The sequence below is a fragment of the Eumetopias jubatus genome, unplaced genomic scaffold (genome assembly GCF_037043125.1).
Source record: "Eumetopias jubatus isolate StellerSeaLion01/CBP00866 unplaced genomic scaffold, mEumJub1_p1.0 scaffold_14, whole genome shotgun sequence".
Lineage (NCBI taxonomy): Eukaryota > Metazoa > Chordata > Mammalia > Carnivora > Otariidae > Eumetopias > Eumetopias jubatus.
The window spans coordinates 14,605,006-14,624,781 of NW_028274820.1; the positions used below are offsets into that span (position 1 = coordinate 14,605,006).

At 39.8% G+C, this 19,776-nt stretch overlaps 1 protein-coding gene across 3 annotated transcripts in view; it reads left to right on the forward strand.

Moving 5' to 3' along the window:
• VPS41 (VPS41 subunit of HOPS complex) overlaps positions 1–19,776 on the forward strand; it is a 199,506-nt gene that overhangs the window by 98,885 nt on the left and 80,845 nt on the right. For all 3 annotated transcript variants that reach the window (XM_028108900.2, XM_028108901.2, XM_088018676.1), the window contains 2 exons: positions 571–633; positions 2,351–2,416. In XM_028108900.2, coding sequence (XP_027964701.1) covers positions 571–633; positions 2,351–2,416 — 129 coding nt within the window. The remainder of the gene's footprint in view (positions 1–570; positions 634–2,350; positions 2,417–19,776) is intronic.

Consider the following 19,776-nt stretch of genomic DNA (forward strand, 5'->3'; position numbering starts at 1 on the left):
CCATAATGTATATTATTCAGTTTTTAAGTATGGATAAAGTAGTCTGGAACAACTTTAAGGGAGGCAATGGGAAGTAGAAACTTAAATATTACATTTATACACTCTCAATAGATTCAACATAAGATTATAAATGAAGTGCAGTTCACCTAATCTCTTGCCACATTGATCTGCATGGTTGATTTATATATATATGACTCAAAAAAGAAGCACCTTTTTCCTTCAAGGGAAGGAAAAAATAATTCCTTTAGGGCCAGCCTATGGGAAGTTCATAAAAGAATATTAATAACCTATTTGTATCTATTTCATTTTTAAAAGATGGCATCCATTTAGTAAAACAAATTTGTGGTGAGTAAAGGGAGCTCTTTCCATGAGATGCTTATAAAAGCTTAATTGGAGTAGAGTACTCTCACCCTGATAGAATTGTTTTCATTGGATAGTTAATAGAGATCACAGGGGCCTTAGATTATTAAATATTCTGCTTTTTTAAATCAATAGTATGTATTCTCACTGAGTCAGCAGCCTTCTTTGTTGCTATCAGGGTGAACTGACAGGATCCATTTTACTTTTCAGGTGCAGGTATTTGGACTGTATTCTGGAGAAGAGTTTCATGAGACTTTTGACTGCCCCATTAAAGTAAGTATTCAGTAAGTTTTAATTTTTCTAAGGGTTTTCTCAATGAAGGCAATAAGGATTACAGTACTTTGAGCACTACCAATGTTGCATTAATTTTGTCAGTAAGCGTCTCTTCAACACTTAGGAAGTACTAGATGCCATTTGATGGTATAAAAGAGCACAGGATGTGTGTTATATGACTGTGATATCAGTCTGTCCCCAGGAATCTTTTCTTGCAGTGAGTGAGATGATACATACACACAGTCTGCGATGCAGGACTCAAAGAGGTACAAACAATATTAAGGAGTGCAAAGCCGAGAGAAGTTACTTCTAGGTGTCCGTGTTAGTGATGGCTTCACGGGGGAGTGATATTTGGGTGGCTTTTATAAAGGGACAGGGCAGACAGAGAAACTGGCTTTCCATGCGGAAGAACAATATAATGTAAACGGAGAAGCCAGAAAGTTCAAATTGTGTTCAGGAAGTGGCAAAAACAGTCTAGTTTAGATGGTGTATAAAACACTGACTTGGCAGAAGAGCCATACAGGCAGATTGGGGCTGGCTTTATTTTCAAGCTAAGGAATTTGGACCCCATGTGGTAGAGAGGGAGAAATTATTGAATGTTTAAGAGCAGAGAAGTGACATAAACTGAGCTAAGCTTAAGGAAAACAAGTATGGCGATGATCTACAGTATAGATTGGAGGGCTGATATCCGTGCGTGCGCAGGAGGAGTGATCTTAGCTAACACTTACGGTCATGAAAGTGACGATTAGAGTTACTGAAGGGAGAGGTCATTCATTGTTCTCACTTGTTTATTCAAACACTTATTGATCAACAGGTAAAGGAGTGATAGGATCTGATGTGTGTTTTCAAAAGGCAACTCTGCCAGTGTGGAGGGTGATTTAAGCAGGAGAGGGATTGCAGGCCGAAGGCAATTCAGGAGGCTAATGCTGTGCTCGAGGTCGGGCACCGCAGGACCTCAGGAACGGGAGCATCAGGAGTATTCAAGGGGGAGTCGAAGATGGGGACGTAGAAAGCCGTTCGGAGGTTGACTTGGCTGCAGGCCATCATGATGGGTTGGATGGCGTGAGGAAGGAGGGAGGAGCTGGTTCTTGGCCCGGCAGTGGTGTGTGGCGATGCCATCAGTTGCTGGAAGGGATGTTTTGAGTCAGGACGTTGCCAGTTTGGTCTTGAGTTCAGATAACTAGTATATCTGGTGAAAACGGTATGGAGGTTTCAGAAACATGGCCTTGGAGCTCCAGACAGAGATTGGCCCTAAAAACACAAGGTTGATAACTGCAGTTGGGTAAGATAAAACCATTGCCCCACCTGTTCCACTTGGTGCCCTCAAATCACTGGAAGGCATCCCAGACAAGGAGATTGTTGGGTTCTTTCTCTGGGTTTCTTCTGTAAATCATATTCAGTTACAAACATTTGTGACATCTTGTTGCCTCAGTTGACCCTAAAGAGTGGATGCCCACTCAGAGAATCCTCACTCAGCCAGAAACTAGAACGAATTCACTCTCATCTTTTAGCTTTGACCTGGCTTCACAGGAGAAATCTTTTCACAGAAGAGCAAAACTCAGATGTCCTCTGTTGCAGACTATTACCTGAATAGATGACTTCTTACCTGGCTAGCAGGATAATTTTTAGATCATGCTGCCTGTCATGTATAAAGGATTTTCATTCTGTGCTTTAACTGTGACTCCGAAACCAGTGATGGGTCCTTGTTCCCTCGCAGATCATTGCCGTGCACCCACATTTCGTGAGATCCAGCTGCAAGCAGTTTGTGACTGGAGGGAAGAAGGTAAACGCTTTGTGTCTACCATTACATAATGTCTTGGGGTGTGGGGCGGAGATTCTGTTTGGTTTTTAATTTATCCATGATATTTTTAATGTTTGACTATTCACTAGGAGAAATTTTGAGAAAGACCAATGTGGTGAAATTGTAAGACCATCATCTCTTGGGAAAGATGGGACCTCAGTGCTTCTCACTGATATTCCTTTGGAGTAGATACAGAGCAAGAAAAACAACTGTCACTGGAACTATCATCTAGCGCTTTGAAATGTCCCTTCCACAAACAAAAAAGTAGCATTTAAAAGTAACAAAAGAGAAGTTAAACTCAGGTTTTTACCTCTTGTTGTAGAAGTCTCTTGCAGGCTTTGATAAAGTTTTAGAACAATTATGGCTGTTTTTTACTGACCTGTTTCTGGCCTATTTTATTATCTTAGTGCTATTTAAAAAATAAGAGAGGAAAGTAATTCTTTTGTGCATTACCTGTTTGTGTATTGATATAGCAGATTCTAAAATTAAAGACTCTTTCTGCTTATGGAATAAGGCAAGTTAATTTTTTTCCTATTTTTATTAACCAGTGATATTTTTAAACCATTTTTATAACAAAAATGCTGTCAGTGTACTGGAATGCTGAATATTACTTCATATCCAGTTTAGAGCTCATTGAAAACGAGGTGGTCTGTGGTTATTTCTGTAGCAGTGTATACCTTTTGAATGGCTATCTTGAGACTCAGCTACCAAATGGTTTTTGAATGTTTTATGGTAGTTATCTATTGTTTTCCTTTGGTTTGCTGCCTCATAGACGGATTGGGCAGGAAAGCATACTGGTCATTACCTAGTATTTCTCAAGCACTGGTTTTAGCTCATTGTAATGGTAGCTCATTGCAGATCCCAGTTCCATTCCACAGCATGAAGCCAACATTGCACCAGCTCTGATTTCTGATTGGGAGCCAGCCAGCTTCTTCCCTCCCACTACCCAGCTCATGGTGATCCATAGGCTGTAGCCTCATCAGCCTCACATAAAAATGTCTGTGGGGGGCGCCTGGGTGGCTCAGATGGTTAAGCGTCTGCCTTCGGCTCAGGTCATGATTCCAGGGTCCTGGGATCGAGTCCCGCATCAGGCTCCCTGCTCCTTGGGAGCCTGCTTCTCCCTCTGCTTCTCTCTTTCCCTCTCTGCTTCTCATGAATAAATAAATAAAATCTTAAAAAAATGTCTGTGGGATGAGTCAGTGGGAATTACAGATTTAATCTAACATTCTGTAGCTTAGATCTGCAGCTGATTCACTCTTCGAAAAAAAAAAAATCTTGTCTTTGTTGTCCTCAGGAAGGAGTAGCTTTACAGTTCCTATTTATTTATTTATTTATTTATTTATTTATTTATTTATTTATTTAATGTTTTCTAGTTAAGAAATTTTAGGTGAGACACAGCATAAATTCACTCCACTATAATTTAAATCCCTGCATTTTTATTTAAAACTGAGTGGAGATAAAGAATACTGAGTGGTTTTTTGTGTGTTTGTATTTTTAAGTGGCTTAAAACAACAAACTTTACTATCTCAGTTCAGAAATTATGGAGTGGTTTACTTTGTAGTGCTGCCTCAGAGTCTCTCCCTAGGCTCCAGTCTGCATTTTGGCTGGGGCTGTGGTCATCTGAAGGCTTGACTGGGGCTGGAGAATCTGCTTCAGTTGCCTTCTTTTTTTTTTAAGATTTTATTTATTAGAGAGCACGGGCATGGGGAGCAGCAGAGGGAGAGGGAGAAGCAGACTCCTCGCTGAGCAGGGAGCCTGAAGCAGGGCAGTGGTGTGTGGCCTGGGATCATGACCTGAGCCAAAGGCAGATGCTTAACCAACTGAACCACCCAGGCACCCTCAGTTGCCTTCTTGATAATAATCCCTCATACACTTAAAATTGATAAATCACTTTGGTTTTAAGTATTTTCCTAGTGTAGGATGCAGTTTTGTGTTCCAGTATCCAATTTTAGGAGTTAGAAATTTTACAGTTGTCCCCTCTTTCTTGAAGGTATTGGTATGAAGAGCATAGAGATAATATGACTCTGAAGGTGGAATTTTTCTGTGTTAATTTGTGTTCTTAGTAACCTGGTTATTCTTGAAGTTTAGTAATTGCTGTTATACTGTGGGGATACCTGGAGTCTCATCAAGTTTGCCACAGTAGTATTACTACATGGATGTTTTGTGCACCTGCAGGATGCCTGGGTGAACTGTGTCAATTACATATTCTTCATCCTTCTACTTAGCATTTGATATCATTTATAGACATCTGTAGGAAGGATAGTGTGAATGTGTCTATTTGGGCCAGAGCTCATTGAGTAGATACGTGAGCATTGTGCAGACAACCAAGTAGTCCAGTGTTCAAGTGTGGGTGAGCTAATGTGGGAAGCACTGGAATTTATACAAAGATGAACACTGTGAGAGGCAGTGTAATAAGTAGAATTTACCAAATGCTGAATAGGCAAGAGCATCAGGGGTTTGGTTCATCTCTTTGGTTATCATTGACTACTTGACAGTTTGTTCTATGTTCATTTTTCTATGAGAGAGCATTCTGATTTCTCCTTTTTTCCTGTTCAGTTCTCCAGAAATGCATCTGTAGATATTTCTTCTCAAGCACAAAAAGATGTTTAATTATGAGTATAGAAGATGAAAGTAAAATAAAAACTGTTCAGGTCATCTGGTGAAAAACTCTTAAAAAGTGATACTGAGCTAGAATTTCTGGATTAAAATAATTTAAAAGAAAAAACACACTAAATGGATTCTATAAAGGGCCCAGTATATTGGGATTGATAAAAGTATATATGTGTGATATTTTGATATGAAGAATCATATAATGACACATGTCATTGTAAGTGATATAAAATCAATTTTTTATTTTTAAATTTTTTTTTTAGAAAATTCCTTTTTTTTTTAAGATTTTATTTATTTGACAGAGAGAGACACAGCAATAGAGGGAACACAAGCAGGGGGAGTAGAAGAGGGAGAAGCAGGCTTCCTTCAGAGCAGGGAGCCCAATGCGGGGCTCGATCCCAAGACCCTGGGATCATGACCTGAGCCGAAGGCAGACGCTTAACAACTGAGCCACCCAGGCGCCCTAAAATCAGTTGTTTAAAGATTTTTTTATTATGTTCAATTTTTCTAAGATTTTTAATAGCTTTATTGATATATAATTTGCATATCATAAAGTTAACCAGTTTAAAGTGTACAATTCAGTTGTCAGTCTTTTCCAAAGTAGCTGCACCATTTTACATTCTCATTAGCAATATATGAGGGTTTCAGTTTCTCCATATTCTCACCAACATTCATTTTTTTAAAAGATTTTATTTATTTGGGGGAGAAAGAGAAAGAGAGAGAGCAAGCAGGAGGGGAGAGGGGCAGAGGGAGAAGCAGACTCCCCACTGAGCAGGGAGCCTGATGTGGGGCTCAATCCCAGGACCCTGGGTTCATGACCTGATCCGAAGGCAGATGTTTAACCAACTGAGCTACCCAGGCGCCCCACCAGCATTCATTTTTATCTGTCTTTTGATTATAACCATCTGGGTGTGAAGTGGTATGTCATTATTGTTTTGATTTCCATTTTCCTAATGATTCATGATATTGAACATCTTTTCATGTGATCATTGGCCATTTGTATATCTTCTTTGGAGAAATGTCTCTTTGGATTCTTCGCTCATTTTTTGATTGGGCTATTTGCCTTTTTATTATATACTAATGAAAAATTGTTTAGATATTGTATATACATACATGTCCCTTATCAATATGATTTGCAAATATTTTCTCCCAGTCTGTGACCTCTCTTCTCACTTTATTGATGGTATCCTGTGAGCTATCAAAGTGTTAGATTTTGATAAAGTCCTGTTACCCACCCCCCCTTTTTTTGACACTTTGGTTTTGGTGTCTTATCTAAGAAATCATTGCCTGATCCACAGTCATGAAGATTTATGCCTGTGTTTTTTCTAAGAGTTTCTTAGTTCTAACTGTTAAATTTAGGTCTAGAATTTCTTTGAGTCAATTTTGTGTATGGTGTGAGGAAGGAGTCTAGGCTCATTCTTTTACATGTGGATATCCAGTTGTCTCAGCCTCGTTCGTTGAAAAGATGATTCTTTTGCCATTGTCTTGGCCTCTTTGTCAAAAATCAGTTAATTGTAAATGTTAGCATTTATTTCTGGACTTTAAATTTTCTTGATCTGTGTATACTTATCCTTGTGCCAATACCCTTTTTAGGTTTTAGAGTCACTAATTTTGTTGTAATTATTTATGGGATGACAAACAAATTAGCTACTCTTGAAACATTTTGATCTTGAGTTCTTTCTCTTTAAAAAGCCATCATAATTTCTCTTACATTTTTTAGAGGCTTAAGAAACATTGCTATGTAAATGTGTCTTCCATTCAGGGACTTGTAACATACAAACTATCAACTGATTTTTCTGGATCCATTAAGTTTCTTACATAAATATGTATATGTTAAGCAGTAAAAAAGTAGTGTTTATTCAGTAAACTAAAATGACCTCTTTGTTTTTTTTTTTAAGATTTTATTTATTTATTTGATAGAGAGAGAGATAGCCAGAGCAGGAACACAAGCAGGGAGAGTGGGAGAGGGAGAAGCAGGCTTCCCATGGAGTGGAGAGCCCGATGCGGGACTCGATCCCAGGACCCTGGGATCATGACCTGAGCTGAAGGCAGACGTTTAACGACTGAGCCACCCAGGCGCCCCTAAAATGACCTTTTTGTACAAAGGCAGTTAAATAACTAGATTTCCAAAATGTGTACCAGTTTGTTGTGGTTTGCAGAAATCCCTGGAGTGATGTCTTCCTTCTGTGCGTGTATGGTATGTACTTTTATTTTTTTATTTTTTTATTTTTTTAAAGATTATATTTATTTACCTGACAGAGAGAGACACAGTGAGAGAGGGAACACAAGTGGGGGGAGTGGGAGAGGGAGAAGCAGCCTTCTCGAGCCTGATGCGGGGCTCAATCCCAGGACCCCTGGGATCATGACCTGAGCCGAAGGCAGATACTTAACGACTGAGCCACCCAGGCACCCCTGGTATGTACTTTTAAAGATCATTTATGCTGTATGGTTTTGGCATTAGTGTGTTTTGTTTGTTGTAAAATACATTTATTTAGCTGAAAATATTTCAGGAAATATTTCTGATTTCAATAGGGAATGCCTCTTTGATTTTTTTTTTTAAGATTTTATTTATTTATCTGACAGCAAGAGAGGGAACACAAGCAGGGGGAGTGGGAGAGGGCGAAGCCGGCTTCCCGCTGAGCAGGGAGCCCTATGTGGGGCTTGTTCCCAGGACCCTCGGATCATGACGTGAGCCGAAGGCAAATGCTTAACGACTGAGCCACCCAGGCGCCCCTGTATCTTTGATTTTAAAAACTAAGAAAAAGGCTTTGAGAAGGTGACACTAAAAAGGGGGCAGTACTGTGAAATGATCATTTTCATTTTGAAAGTGTTGGCAAGTTTTTAGGAGGATCTGCCTTTTTTTATAACAAGGTTATGGCACTTTATACCTTTGAAAAATGAGAAAAACAAGATGACATTGGCCCAGTTGCAACTCTGATCTTTCTAATTGCAGTTTTCAACTAGCACTATAAATTAAGCAGAGCAAGTTTGAAGAGTCCAGCATTTAGCAAATGGTGATAACATTGTGATAATCATATATTGTAGATATCAAGACCTCTTTGTTCAGAGCAGATGGCGGATCCTACAGGGAGAAAAGAGAGTAAAGACATATCGCGTCACTGAGAGGTTATGACCTTCCACCTTTAAAAGAAAAATTATTCTAGCTAGATGAAGGTGGAATCCGGAGTAAAGGCATTTTTAACCCTTAAGAACACTGATCTTCCCTAGACTGACAGCTAAATGAGTCTTTGAATTATATGCCAACTTCTGTAACAATGGTGAAAGTAGCACAGAGACTAGAGAATTGAAATGAGGAAAACGGAAGTCCTACAATGGGATATTCATAAGAAAAATTAAGAGAGATGCCTAATTTAATATTTTAGTTCTAATTTTATTAAAAATGTTGATTCCTGTGAAAACATTTTTTCAAGTAACTAGAACATACAGTTCAGAATAGCCCTGCAAAACAGCAACATAGCAGAAAAAACTCAAGACTGTAGTTTGACACATTTGTTGTTATTTCCTTTTTAAGGTTCTGGCTTTTTAGGTCTTTAGAGATAGCTCCTTATCCACCAGGGACTAGGATGAGGAGGCTGTAGTTCTGTTTGGCATAAACTTTTATTTTAGATTTTCAAGGTAACTTCTCAGTAGTTGAACGCCATAGCTGGATTTATGGACTCTCCTGCTTGACACATGAGCATAAAAAGTTTATTCTAAATTCTGTTTTGTTTCCATGTTGGGGGGAAAAAAAAGGAAAGAAAAAGCACATTTCTTAAAAGTGCCATTGGAGAGAGCTTTCAAACATGTGACCCTATGGATTTTTTTTTTTTTAAGTGTAACCTCTTGTGTAGCAAAAATTCTAATACATGAGCATAGCAGTGAGGTTTCTATTTTAGAAATAAGTCTGCCAAGCAGATCTTACCTGGATTTTTTTTTTTAATTGCTCAGCTTTCTCTGTCAGCAGATAAACTTTAGCTTCCTACGACCTTTACCTTTGAACTCTGAAATACACTTCATAATAGTTGGTTCTACCACTCTGACAAATTATTAAATTGTCACAATGCTGTTTGCAGCCGAATTCATTTTTAGAAACGAGATAGTCACTTGTTTGGCATTGTGGTGGGATAGAATGAGGGGACCTGGCCGCAGGGACAGGTTGCTTTGTAAGCTAGAAAATGTCAGTCAGCAAACAAGGAAATGGTCTGTGTGCATGAAATGAGGAGAAGCACTTTGCTTTCGGGGCTGAAGGCTCATGGCAGGTTTTACCTGAAGGACAGAGGTGGTAGCATCAGCTAGCTTCTGTAAATTTCCAACAGTGATCTGCAAATTCAGATTGCATTCTTTTTTTTTTTTTCCCTCCAGATTGCCTTCTGAATCCTTTCTGGAAGGGGATTCACTAAGAGTGGCTTTTTATACTAATGCAGATATTTTTAGAATCCTGACAGCCCAGTGAACCAGTAAGCATGACATGGAGAGGTGCTTCCTTCTGTGTTTGCTATCTTCTGCTGAGATTGGAGCCGGGGTTCTTGGGGCCAAAAGGGATTTGACTATCAGTTATCCTGTTCGGTCTGTTGTCCAGTGGATCTCAAGGATGATATTTCTGCAAGTGATCAGATGGCAGCTTTATACATGCGGACGTTTGTCACACATTACTCCACAAGCAACTACCAAATTTATGTCCTAATGGTTGCATGTTGAACCAATAAATACCTTCCATTTTTTCAAGTACTATGTTATAAATTGTTGTTCCATTACTAGAAATTCATTTCATGCTTTACACATACCAAAACTGATTAAAAACCACCCATTAATAGGAAGTACAACACAAGTATAACCTTCGCAAACATTTTTTAGATATGTAAAAACCAAGTCATGAAATAGCTATATCATAAAAGTATATTTTGGCAGGTTTTTCTGTACATACTGAACTGGCTGAAGCTAAAAACAGAAACCCAGTTCTTAACGTAGGAGTCATTTCAGTGTCAAAAATAGGCATTCTTCACTGCTTTCAAAATCAAGTTCATTTGTCTCAAACATTATTGCTTTTTTGATGTCAAGATGTAGGATTCCCAAAGTCTTTGAGATGGAGTCATGGCAGCTTCGTTTTCTTCAGTGGTCTCTCTTGTTTCATATCCATCAAAAGCCTGTTGACAGTAGAAGCCTTTTTTCTTTCATGAGTTCAGCTCACTTTTCCATACCTAATATTTCCATATTGTTTGCAGCTTCCCCCTGAATTCTGACATAAAGCTTACCATCTGTCTTCCTAGAGCAATCAAACCATCCTTTGCTTCTTACTGAAAATATCTTCCTTTGTGTGTTGAGAGTGCTGTGATTTTTCTTAAATATTTTGAGTAATGACTGTATAAGAATAATGGCCTACTTCAGATTGCTCATCATGTTTTCTTGTGGGGTTTAATACCTTGACTGTCATGACCACTGAGAGGTGTTGTCTGTCTGTATAAAAGCTGTGTAAATACCATCATTAACTTTGGGAGGTTTTTTTCTTTTTTTAAGATACGGCTATTAAAGCAAAGGGGTCTTAACTGCAAGTATTGTAGGTTGGCGTCACCAGTACAAACCCAATCACAGTCATTTCACAGGATTGTTTGGCCCGAATCTGCTTCTTGAACACAACTTTGTGTCAGGGTCCATGTTAGGAGCTGTGAACACATAGTACCTGGATTTTAGGAATGGCGTACAGTGTATTTCCAAAAGTAGGTGGGTGGCATGCTGTCATTGGAAAGCAGTTAGTCCGTTAGACCTTGAATCAGAATGGTGATTTTGCAGAAAATGAGTATTACAAGCCTTTTGAGAGGGAAGAACGTGTATGTGTATATATATATATATGTATGTATCACCGTGGGATAATTCTGCCCTCCTTTTGCCTTTGTTCTTTCTCCCCTATTGTTTGTTTCCTTTCAGTTTTCAGGAAGCAAGAGTAATTCTAGCATTGGATATGTTAATAAATCTTATCTAAGAGGAAGAAAGAATTAAGGCTAAAAATATAATTGGTAAAGAAACAGCAGTCTCTCATTTTAGCCAGGATAGGGAGATATTTGATCATTTATGTGGCTTGCAAAATGTTCATATTTTGTCTGTGTTCAGACATGATTATTAAGTAGTCTTGTTTTTGTCCTGATCTTTCATGGTCACAAGGCCTTGTTTGATGTTGGTGTTCTGTAAAATTGTTTATGTTCACCCAGAGAGCACCAAGGCCTAGCTGGGAGTGCTCAGCCAACTCCTGGATATCTGCTTTTCTCTTTCTCAGTTGCAACAAATAAAATGTCCAACATTTGCTAGATTGCTTCTGGTGAGGTACTTTACAAAAACGTATGTGTACTCTGATTTCTTTCTTTTTTTTTTGTAGAAATATAATTACGTATATAGCAATATTTGTTGAAGGCTATCTATGAAATTATTAGCGATATTAGTAATACTAACATTAACAATGTCTGGGCAGGATTATGAGTGCTCTTTTTGGCCTTCATTGGCATTTTCTGCCTTTTTTTGTTGTTTTTAAGAAAATATGCATTACTGGGGCACCTGGGTGGCTCAGTTGGTTGAACCTCTCTTCCTTTGGCTCAGGTCATGATCCCAGGGTCCTGGGATCGAGCCCTGCATCGGGCTCCCTGCTCAGCAGGGAGTTTGCTTGTGTTCACACGCACATGCACTCTATCAAGTAAATGAATAAATCCTTAAAAAAATGCATTACTTTTATAATAATAATAAAAGAATGTATAAAGTAATAACTATTTTGGATCTCTGTTTAATTTAACATTGTAAATCACATGAAATTCCCTACATTGTGGAAGTCTAATCTTAACTCAAACATTCTTTAATGGTTATATAATATTTCATCCTACTGATCTGTTTAATTTTTCTTAACCATTCTCCTATTATTGGACCATTAGGTCGCATCCAGATTTTGGTTATCAAAAATCATGCTGTAATGAAGCTAGAAATCTTTGGGCATGACCTTAAGCTATGCTTTTTAGTTTTTTCCTGGTGCTGATTCCCAGGATTAGGATTACCCAGTCAGAGATGGTTATTTTTTAGGATTTAGATGCATACCACCATGAAAGTTGCATTCGAGGAAACATACCAGTTTACACCAGCAGTGTATGAGACTACCTGTTTCTCCACATTTTCTTTGCCAATTTTGATATACAAAGAAAGTCCATTGTTCTATTTTGTAACTTCTTTGAGTTACTAGCAATTTCAAATATTTTTATTTATTGGCCACTTATATATCTTCCTTTGTGATTTGTCTGACTGTATTCTTTGCTTGGGGCAGCTTTTAATATTACCATAGAAGCCAGGACAATGAAGACTGTCCATTTGATATTTATTGTCAGTTTGAGCACAAATTATTGCTGCTTACTGAATAGCCTGCAGCCTTTTCTCCAATTTTGGCTAAATCTGGAATAATTATTCTTGTTCCCAGGGAGGCATTATATAGGAGTCATAATGAGACTATAAGAGTAGACACTGAAGTCTGTAAAAAGAGGGCACATAGAAGCTCCTACACAGATGTGAGTCTGCCCTCAAACCATCAGCTCTGCCACTTGCATGGACGCTGTCAAGGACAGACCAGTTGTGCCCTGTGAAAGGCAGGTTCATTTGACTTGGTTTCTTCTGCAGATGGTGTCCTGATCTTTATTTTTTCCCCTTCTGCTTTACTTTCAATTGAGTGAAGTGCTTGTTCAGATACATAAACCTGTGTGTTCAGGTGACTTTTTCTGTTACTCAAGACTTGGCAGTTTTTATATTTCTTTTTCATAATCCCCACCAGGCGAAGATCTCCCTCCAGTTGTCTGTGATTGAGATGATGCATAGTTAAAATCAGAGATCGTTGTTCATTGCACAGACCATTAATTCAAGTTTAATCACCCAGTGGATGACTTTTGTATTTACTCTGCTGCTAAAGGGGTCCAACCTTAGACCCAGCCCCAGGAGATGTATCCTTAAACAGCTGCAAACTGAAATACAGACCCAAGGTGTTTGGCATGAACCACCAGCACCGTTAAGTCTGTGGGACCCATAATGGAAGATTTTTTCTTTTAGTGGTAAAATTATTTCAAAATAACCTTGTCACTTTTAAAACCATAGTTGCAGTTGTATGTTTGCATATGCAGAAATTGCAGATTGCTGGTTTAAATAGGAGCCTGCCTCACATGTGGCCACAGTTAATTGCTAAACCTGTTTAGGTGGGCAGGTGGATACACAGATCTCTATCTCTCTGTCATCACTAGTTTTTTAATATAAAGGAAACTGCTCCTACGTGGCACCTCTAGTGTTTAGCTTCTTTTTGTTCTCATTGAACCTGTAGCTAGGAGTTCTTGGTCACTGAATTCACTGTTACCTGATGTCGGTAGGGTGTTTCTTAAATTTCAAAGCATTTTCACGGGATTGGTTAACTTCAAGGGCTTGTCCAAAACCTGTGTTGCATTGGCATTGTGTTTACTCAGACCTTGCTCGGAAGCAAGTGGTCTGTCAAGCAAGCTCTGGAAATCCGTCTGTGTACAGAGACTTCCTGTGGTAGCAGTTTTTGGCCCGTATTTAACCTCGTTTAAACATGTTAAATTACCTCTGGGGAAAGGAGATTGAAGGATTATAACTGGTCCAGCAAATCACCCCTGAATTTAAGCAATGCTGTATTCAGGAAATTCTCTTTCTCTTCCTACATGCTTTATGTTCTTTCTGGATGGTGTTTGGGAAAGCAGTGTTTGTTAAACTTTGGTACTGAGCCAAAGCAGGAAGCAAGACAGAGGCGCCCGCTGTCCCACTCTTCTTGGTCACTCCTGCCTCCATCCAGATCCAGGACTCTGTCTGTTGTCAGCAGCCAAACACTGTCCCCGCTCTCTGTGCTCGCTCATTTTTTCTCACTTGCTTTCTTGACTTCTTAAATTTCATTTCTAATCTTTTCCAATTTTGGGTGTTTAAATCCTTCTGTGACAGGTCCTGCCCATCATTATGCCCTTTATCTATTGGGCATGTCCTAATGCGCTGGGTTTTCCTTTTCTTTCTTTATTTCTCAGTTTTATTATCTCGAGCTCCAGCATCTTCTGGGATCTGGCATTTTGTCTTTATGGAGTCTGTTTTTTCCAAGCCCCTCAGCCCTTCCTGCAGTAACACACTTGCTATCAAGGACTTGCCCGTAGGCTTCCCCCACCAGCCACTCTTCCCTACACCATTGTCTGCCTCAGAGCGAGTGGTGCTGCCGGTGTGTAGGAAGCCTGAAGGACTCAAGTGATTTATATACTTGAAAGATCACAAGATGATTAAAAAGGGGCCAGTCATCCTCCCTTTCCTCCATCAGGGAAGAGTGGGCGATGGGTAATGATGGGTGTTATGTTGCCAGAATCGGTGGCTTTATTATAGCCCGAAAGGAATCCCGCCCTGTGTGTGGGAGATTCTGGGGTGTGCATCCCTATCACTCTGTAGTGTAACAAAGTACTAGATAGATTTATCAGCACAAAACATAGGAGAATAAAGTATATTGCTGAGGATGTGAGGGCTCCTATTGAAATATAAGTACCAGGAGTGCTGACTGCCAGAATGTGGATTTATGGGAAATAAAGCCCTAGAATACTTTCTCCAACAAAAAATAGACCTCTTGGAAACAGTTTTTCCTCTCTATGTACTTAGCTCCCATTGAGCTTAAATTGCTCTCAGTATTGTGATAATGACAATTCAATATTATGGGATGTGGAAGATGAACCAAATAAATTAACCAGCTGCTTTTAAAGGTAGTTCGCTCAATGACTTACCCTCTAAAATGCTTTGTAGAACATTCATGCTCAGTAGGTCTCTAGGCAGTTTTATGACTAGAAGAAAGAAATGGATTTTATTAAATGTCATTGAAATACAGGCAGATAGTTCTGCTGTAGTTAAATTAGTGTAGACTGTTTGTAAGAAAAGCAGCTTATCTTTTCTTAAATCACTGAGGCGGAACTTTCCTTGGCATTCCTGCCAGTGTGTTTCTGCTTGAAATTCCCACAGATTAGGAAGCAAATGGAGAGTGGATTGTCTGGTCCTTTCCCCTCCTGGGTGAAACCGTGGGTCCCGCAGAATGCTGCAAATCAAATCCTGAGGTGCTGCCTAGTTGTATTCAAAGAGTTTCAAAGGACAGTAATGGTAACGTTTCCATAATTACTAGCTGACATTTAAGGTTTTTTTCTGCTACGTATGGATTGGGAACTAGGACTCATGAGTAAGGAAGAAAGTAGAGTGGAGAGGGAAGGCAGAAATAAGTGCTTCAAGGACCAGGGGAGGTAACGTAGAGGAGAGAAGCAGGCCAGGGCTAGACCACCAGGATAAGAGGGCATGGTGGTGTTGGGGGCGGGGGGTGCCTCAGCAGCGCACAAACACAGTTCAAATCATCACCATTCAGGCCAAATGAGAGGCCAGGTGGCATCCCTGAAATGAAGGAACTGCAGTCAGCTTAACTGAATAGAGGAAGACTAACCTTAAAAGCATTTCCCAGGGGCGCCTGGGGGGCTCAGTCGTTAAGCGTCTGCCTCCGGCTCAGGTCTTGATCTCAGGGTCCTGGGATGGAGCCCCGCATTGGACTCCCTGCTCCACGGGGAGCCTGCTTCTCCCTCTCCCGCTCCCCCTGCTTGTGTTCCCTCTCTCGCCGTGTTTCTCTCTGTCAAATAAATAAAATCTTAAAAAAAAAAGCACTTCCCAAATTTGTGATCGGTTGTGCACAGATTATCTCCTCTGCCGCTGAGCAAAGGAAACTGCACCACTGTTTCAGGCGTAGGACACGGAGCCAGTATAAATGAGCCCTTTCTCAAGGGATACCATTGTTACATTGAGGATGTAGTAACTGTGGACCAGTCAGTCCATAGGGTTCCTTCCCTTAGATTTTTGAGATCAGGCAGCTGCCAGTGTGTCCAAAATAGTTTAGGGACATCACTAACTGAAGACGGGCTGAGTAACTGGAGGGTTTGGGGTGTGACGTAGCTCCTCCTGCCAGCAAACACACTGTGCACATAGACAAAGAAGGAGACTGGTAGGGCCGGGGAAGCCTACTCAGTATCTCATATTCATCGTGCCCTGTGCTTCTAGCAAAGTCGATGTGGTTTATTTCCCCGATGCATTTACGGTCTGTTGGGGAGATGAAGAGTAAATAAATGAATCCCAGTGAGCAAGATATAGTGTGGTGTTCGTTATCCCGTGATAGAACCAGCATGACCCCAAAATGTATACAGAACCAAGAAGTTAGGAGGATTTACGAAAGAATTCTAAATGAAGATCTTCCCTAATGTATTTCAGGCTATTTGTTTACACATCATTTCTTCTTTTTCATCCACAAAATATAAAGGGAAAATGATTGAAACTACTGCTATTTGAGAAACATCAGAAAATAACATGAAATCATGTCTATAACTGTAATGTAAATTAGTTAAAATTTGTTTTCCTTTTCAGGAGGTAGTGTGTCAACCTCCCCCCGCCTTTTTTGTTTGTTTGTTTTGAGCACTCCTCAGTTGCACAGAATGACGTGTGCTGTCTGTACTATAAAAATATTAAGAAGCTTCTTTGATCCCATGTCAGAGCCGGGTACACAGGGTCACAAGGTGTTTTGTAATAGAAATCTGGAAAGTCATACTCAACCCTGAGACCAGCTGAATTCAGAATTCTTGTCTCCCTCCTTTTCTTCCTGCCCTCTGCTGGAAGTTTTTTCCTAGGTGCTGGAGCAGGGGACAAAGGAGGCCCGGGCCCAGCTGGCCTTAGCTTCCTGCCCTAAGCCACAGCTCCCGACCACAACAGAAAGGCTTAGCTGGAGTGAGTTTGGGTATTGGTTGGAATTGCAGCAAGACTTAACTAACAGTTTTCTAAAGTTAATGTTTTATTTAAAAAGTAGGTACATTTTATGTGAATTCTAACACATATTCAGTATGACTGAAACATTCCGTCTTTCTCTAGGTTTCATCGAATTGTTGATACTGTTTTGTTTTGTTTCAACTGTTCCTTAAATTATCCTGATTATCAGGATATGTCAGTGAAATACAGGCAGATAGTTCTGCTGTAGTTAAATTAGTGTAGACTGTAAAAAAAGCAGCTTATCTTTTCTTAACTCACTGAGGCGGAACTTTTCAGCCCTCTATGTATTAACATAAAAATAATTCACATGTTCCAAGCAGAATAATCATGAAAATAGAAATAATAAAATCTATCACCTATTTCTAGAATTAATTATGATTACTTTGTAAGGTATCCTTCAGATTTTTATATATGGATACACATATTTTATTTAAAGGTCATCATATTTAATACTGTTTTGCGATTAGCTTTTTAATTTAGTGGCCCTGAACATCTTTTTACGTTAAATAAACATATGTGTATAGAATCATTTATAAATGGACGCATACTATTTGGTGATCTAGCTCTGCCAGGCTTTACTCGATTATTTCCCAGCTGTTACTCTATTTCTGGCTGTTATAAATAACTTTGCATACTTATTTACTCACTTGTCTGATCACTTCTGAGCATAAATATCTAGGCGCAGACTTCTAGGGTCATTTTTAAAGCTTTGACTCCCCAGTGCTAAAAGATTCTCCAGAAAGGGGGTGAGTTGAGGGCGCCGGCTTCCCTGCGCATGCGCACTCCACCTCACCCCCGTTCTTTCCTCCAAGTTTTGATTCAGCTTTGTCAGCTCTTTCTATTCTTTTACTTCGTCTGTCAATTCTAGGACCATTGCTTTACTGTTTTGAGTACTAATTTCACAAAACACCCATCCTTCCACCCACAAATTGCTTAATTAAAAAAATTCCTATTCTCACATATCTTCAAATGGATTGATAGCATTTTGGAAGTTCTATAAATAATTCCTTTGGGGTTTTTTTTTGTGCTTCCATTAAAATCACATATTAACTATTAAGACAGGCACTTCAGTGAGAATTTTGAGTCTTATTATCCAGGAACATAATGTACACTTATGTAGGTCTCCTCTTACATCTCTCAATAAAGTATTTTTTCTTTTGTCATGTAGCTAGTGCCTGCACATCTGTTTTTGCTCATTACTGACTTTGAGAGCTATGGACTTTTCCTTGTTTACAACTTTGCATCCCCTAAAGTTTAGATTTGCAGTATTTGTGTTCTCGTTTTCAAAGTGCTCTGGTCACAGTTTGATTCCCTCTCTTACTCGAGGGTATAGAATATTTATTTATTTATTTTATTTCAGCTTTGCTGTGTGTTTCTTATCCTTTGGTGTTAATTTGCTTAATTTTGTTGTCACCTGAGAAGAAGAAGAATTATTTTTAAAGTTCTTGTCTGTTTGATGGAAGGGCTCATTAATGTGGAGTCAGGAGTCGGAGATTTGCCTTATTCCCTAGATAAGTCCTGTTCTTTTCAAATACTGAATTCTTCCATATTGCTGGTGTTTTTTCTTGTTCCTGTTTACTGGGAAAAGTCTATATTCAGTATTCACAGTTGTAGTTGATGTGAATGTGTCATAGATTTTGTGAGAATTTGTCCAAATCTTTTATTCTGGACATGGTAGGAGAAGGAAGTTTTATGTTTTCCTTCCTGCCTGAATTGGAACACAGTTGTCTGTTGGGGAAATGGCTTCCAAAGGGTGTAATTATTGATGCAGCAGGGAAGTGATGTACGTGTTAAAAGCCTGCTTGCTATATTCACCAAGGCAGCTTGAAATTCGTGCAGGTGCTGCCCACCTCTTGACTTTGAAGTTTGTGGGGTACAGCCCGCCACTAGTAGACACCCACCCCATTGCCGGCATACCTGTTTTCTCCTTCCAAGCTGTGTGGCCGAACAAGCAAGAGTGGCTACTCGGGTTATGCTGCCAGTGCTGACCGTGGCCTCTGTGTCCCTGAGTGCCATTTTCCCCGTGACTCACCTTACCTCCACCCCCTTTTCACTGAGCATAAGGTGTCTGGGCATGCTGGTACCTACCCTACCACCTACTTTCCAGATGGGCTTTTTCTTTAAATGAGGTAAATTGTAGCCTTCACTGAGCTCTTACTTCTGTCATATTTTATGGACATCTCCATTTAAAATTGGGGGCATATTTAATTTAATAATCCAGGTGCGGATTGCTCCCCTTTCATGCAACATCGGTCACCCCCTCGGTGGGATCAGAGGGAGAGGAATGTGTTGTCATGTGACCCCACACTTTTCCTCCTCACCACCCAGCCAGCCATTCCTCCTAGCAGGTGGTTATGGGGTGCTCCTGGGGCCCAGCCCACTTCTGAAAATCCCCTCCCTCTGATCCAAGCCACAGGTGGAAGATAGACATTGTGATCTTATTAATTCCTCATGTTTAGTATAATTGTTTTTAGTTACCTGGCTTTGGTGAAATAAATAGCAAGAGTGATACTCTCAGGCTTTCTCCTCCTTCCCCAGATTTCAAACTTACCCTGTCACAAAATACTGAACACATTCAGCGACCTCCTTGGCTCTGTTTTTTTGCATCATGGCCGAGGCAGAGGCAGAATCACAGAGGACAGACCTCTAAGGGTCTTTAACTGGGAGCAGGGCAGCATGGTGGTGGGGATTTCTTACTTAGAACCTGGACTGGGAAAGGACGAGATGGGTGGGAAGATCTTGGAGAGCAAAGAGGATATCCTGTATCTAGCTGCTGGGAAGACAGGATCCCATATGGTCAGTAAAAGCCACCCTCCCTCTAGTCTCCACTATGGACCGAGTGAAGCCACCTTTCTTTTGCATGGATAATAGAGAACTTCAGACATTTATGTCATTTTAAAGTG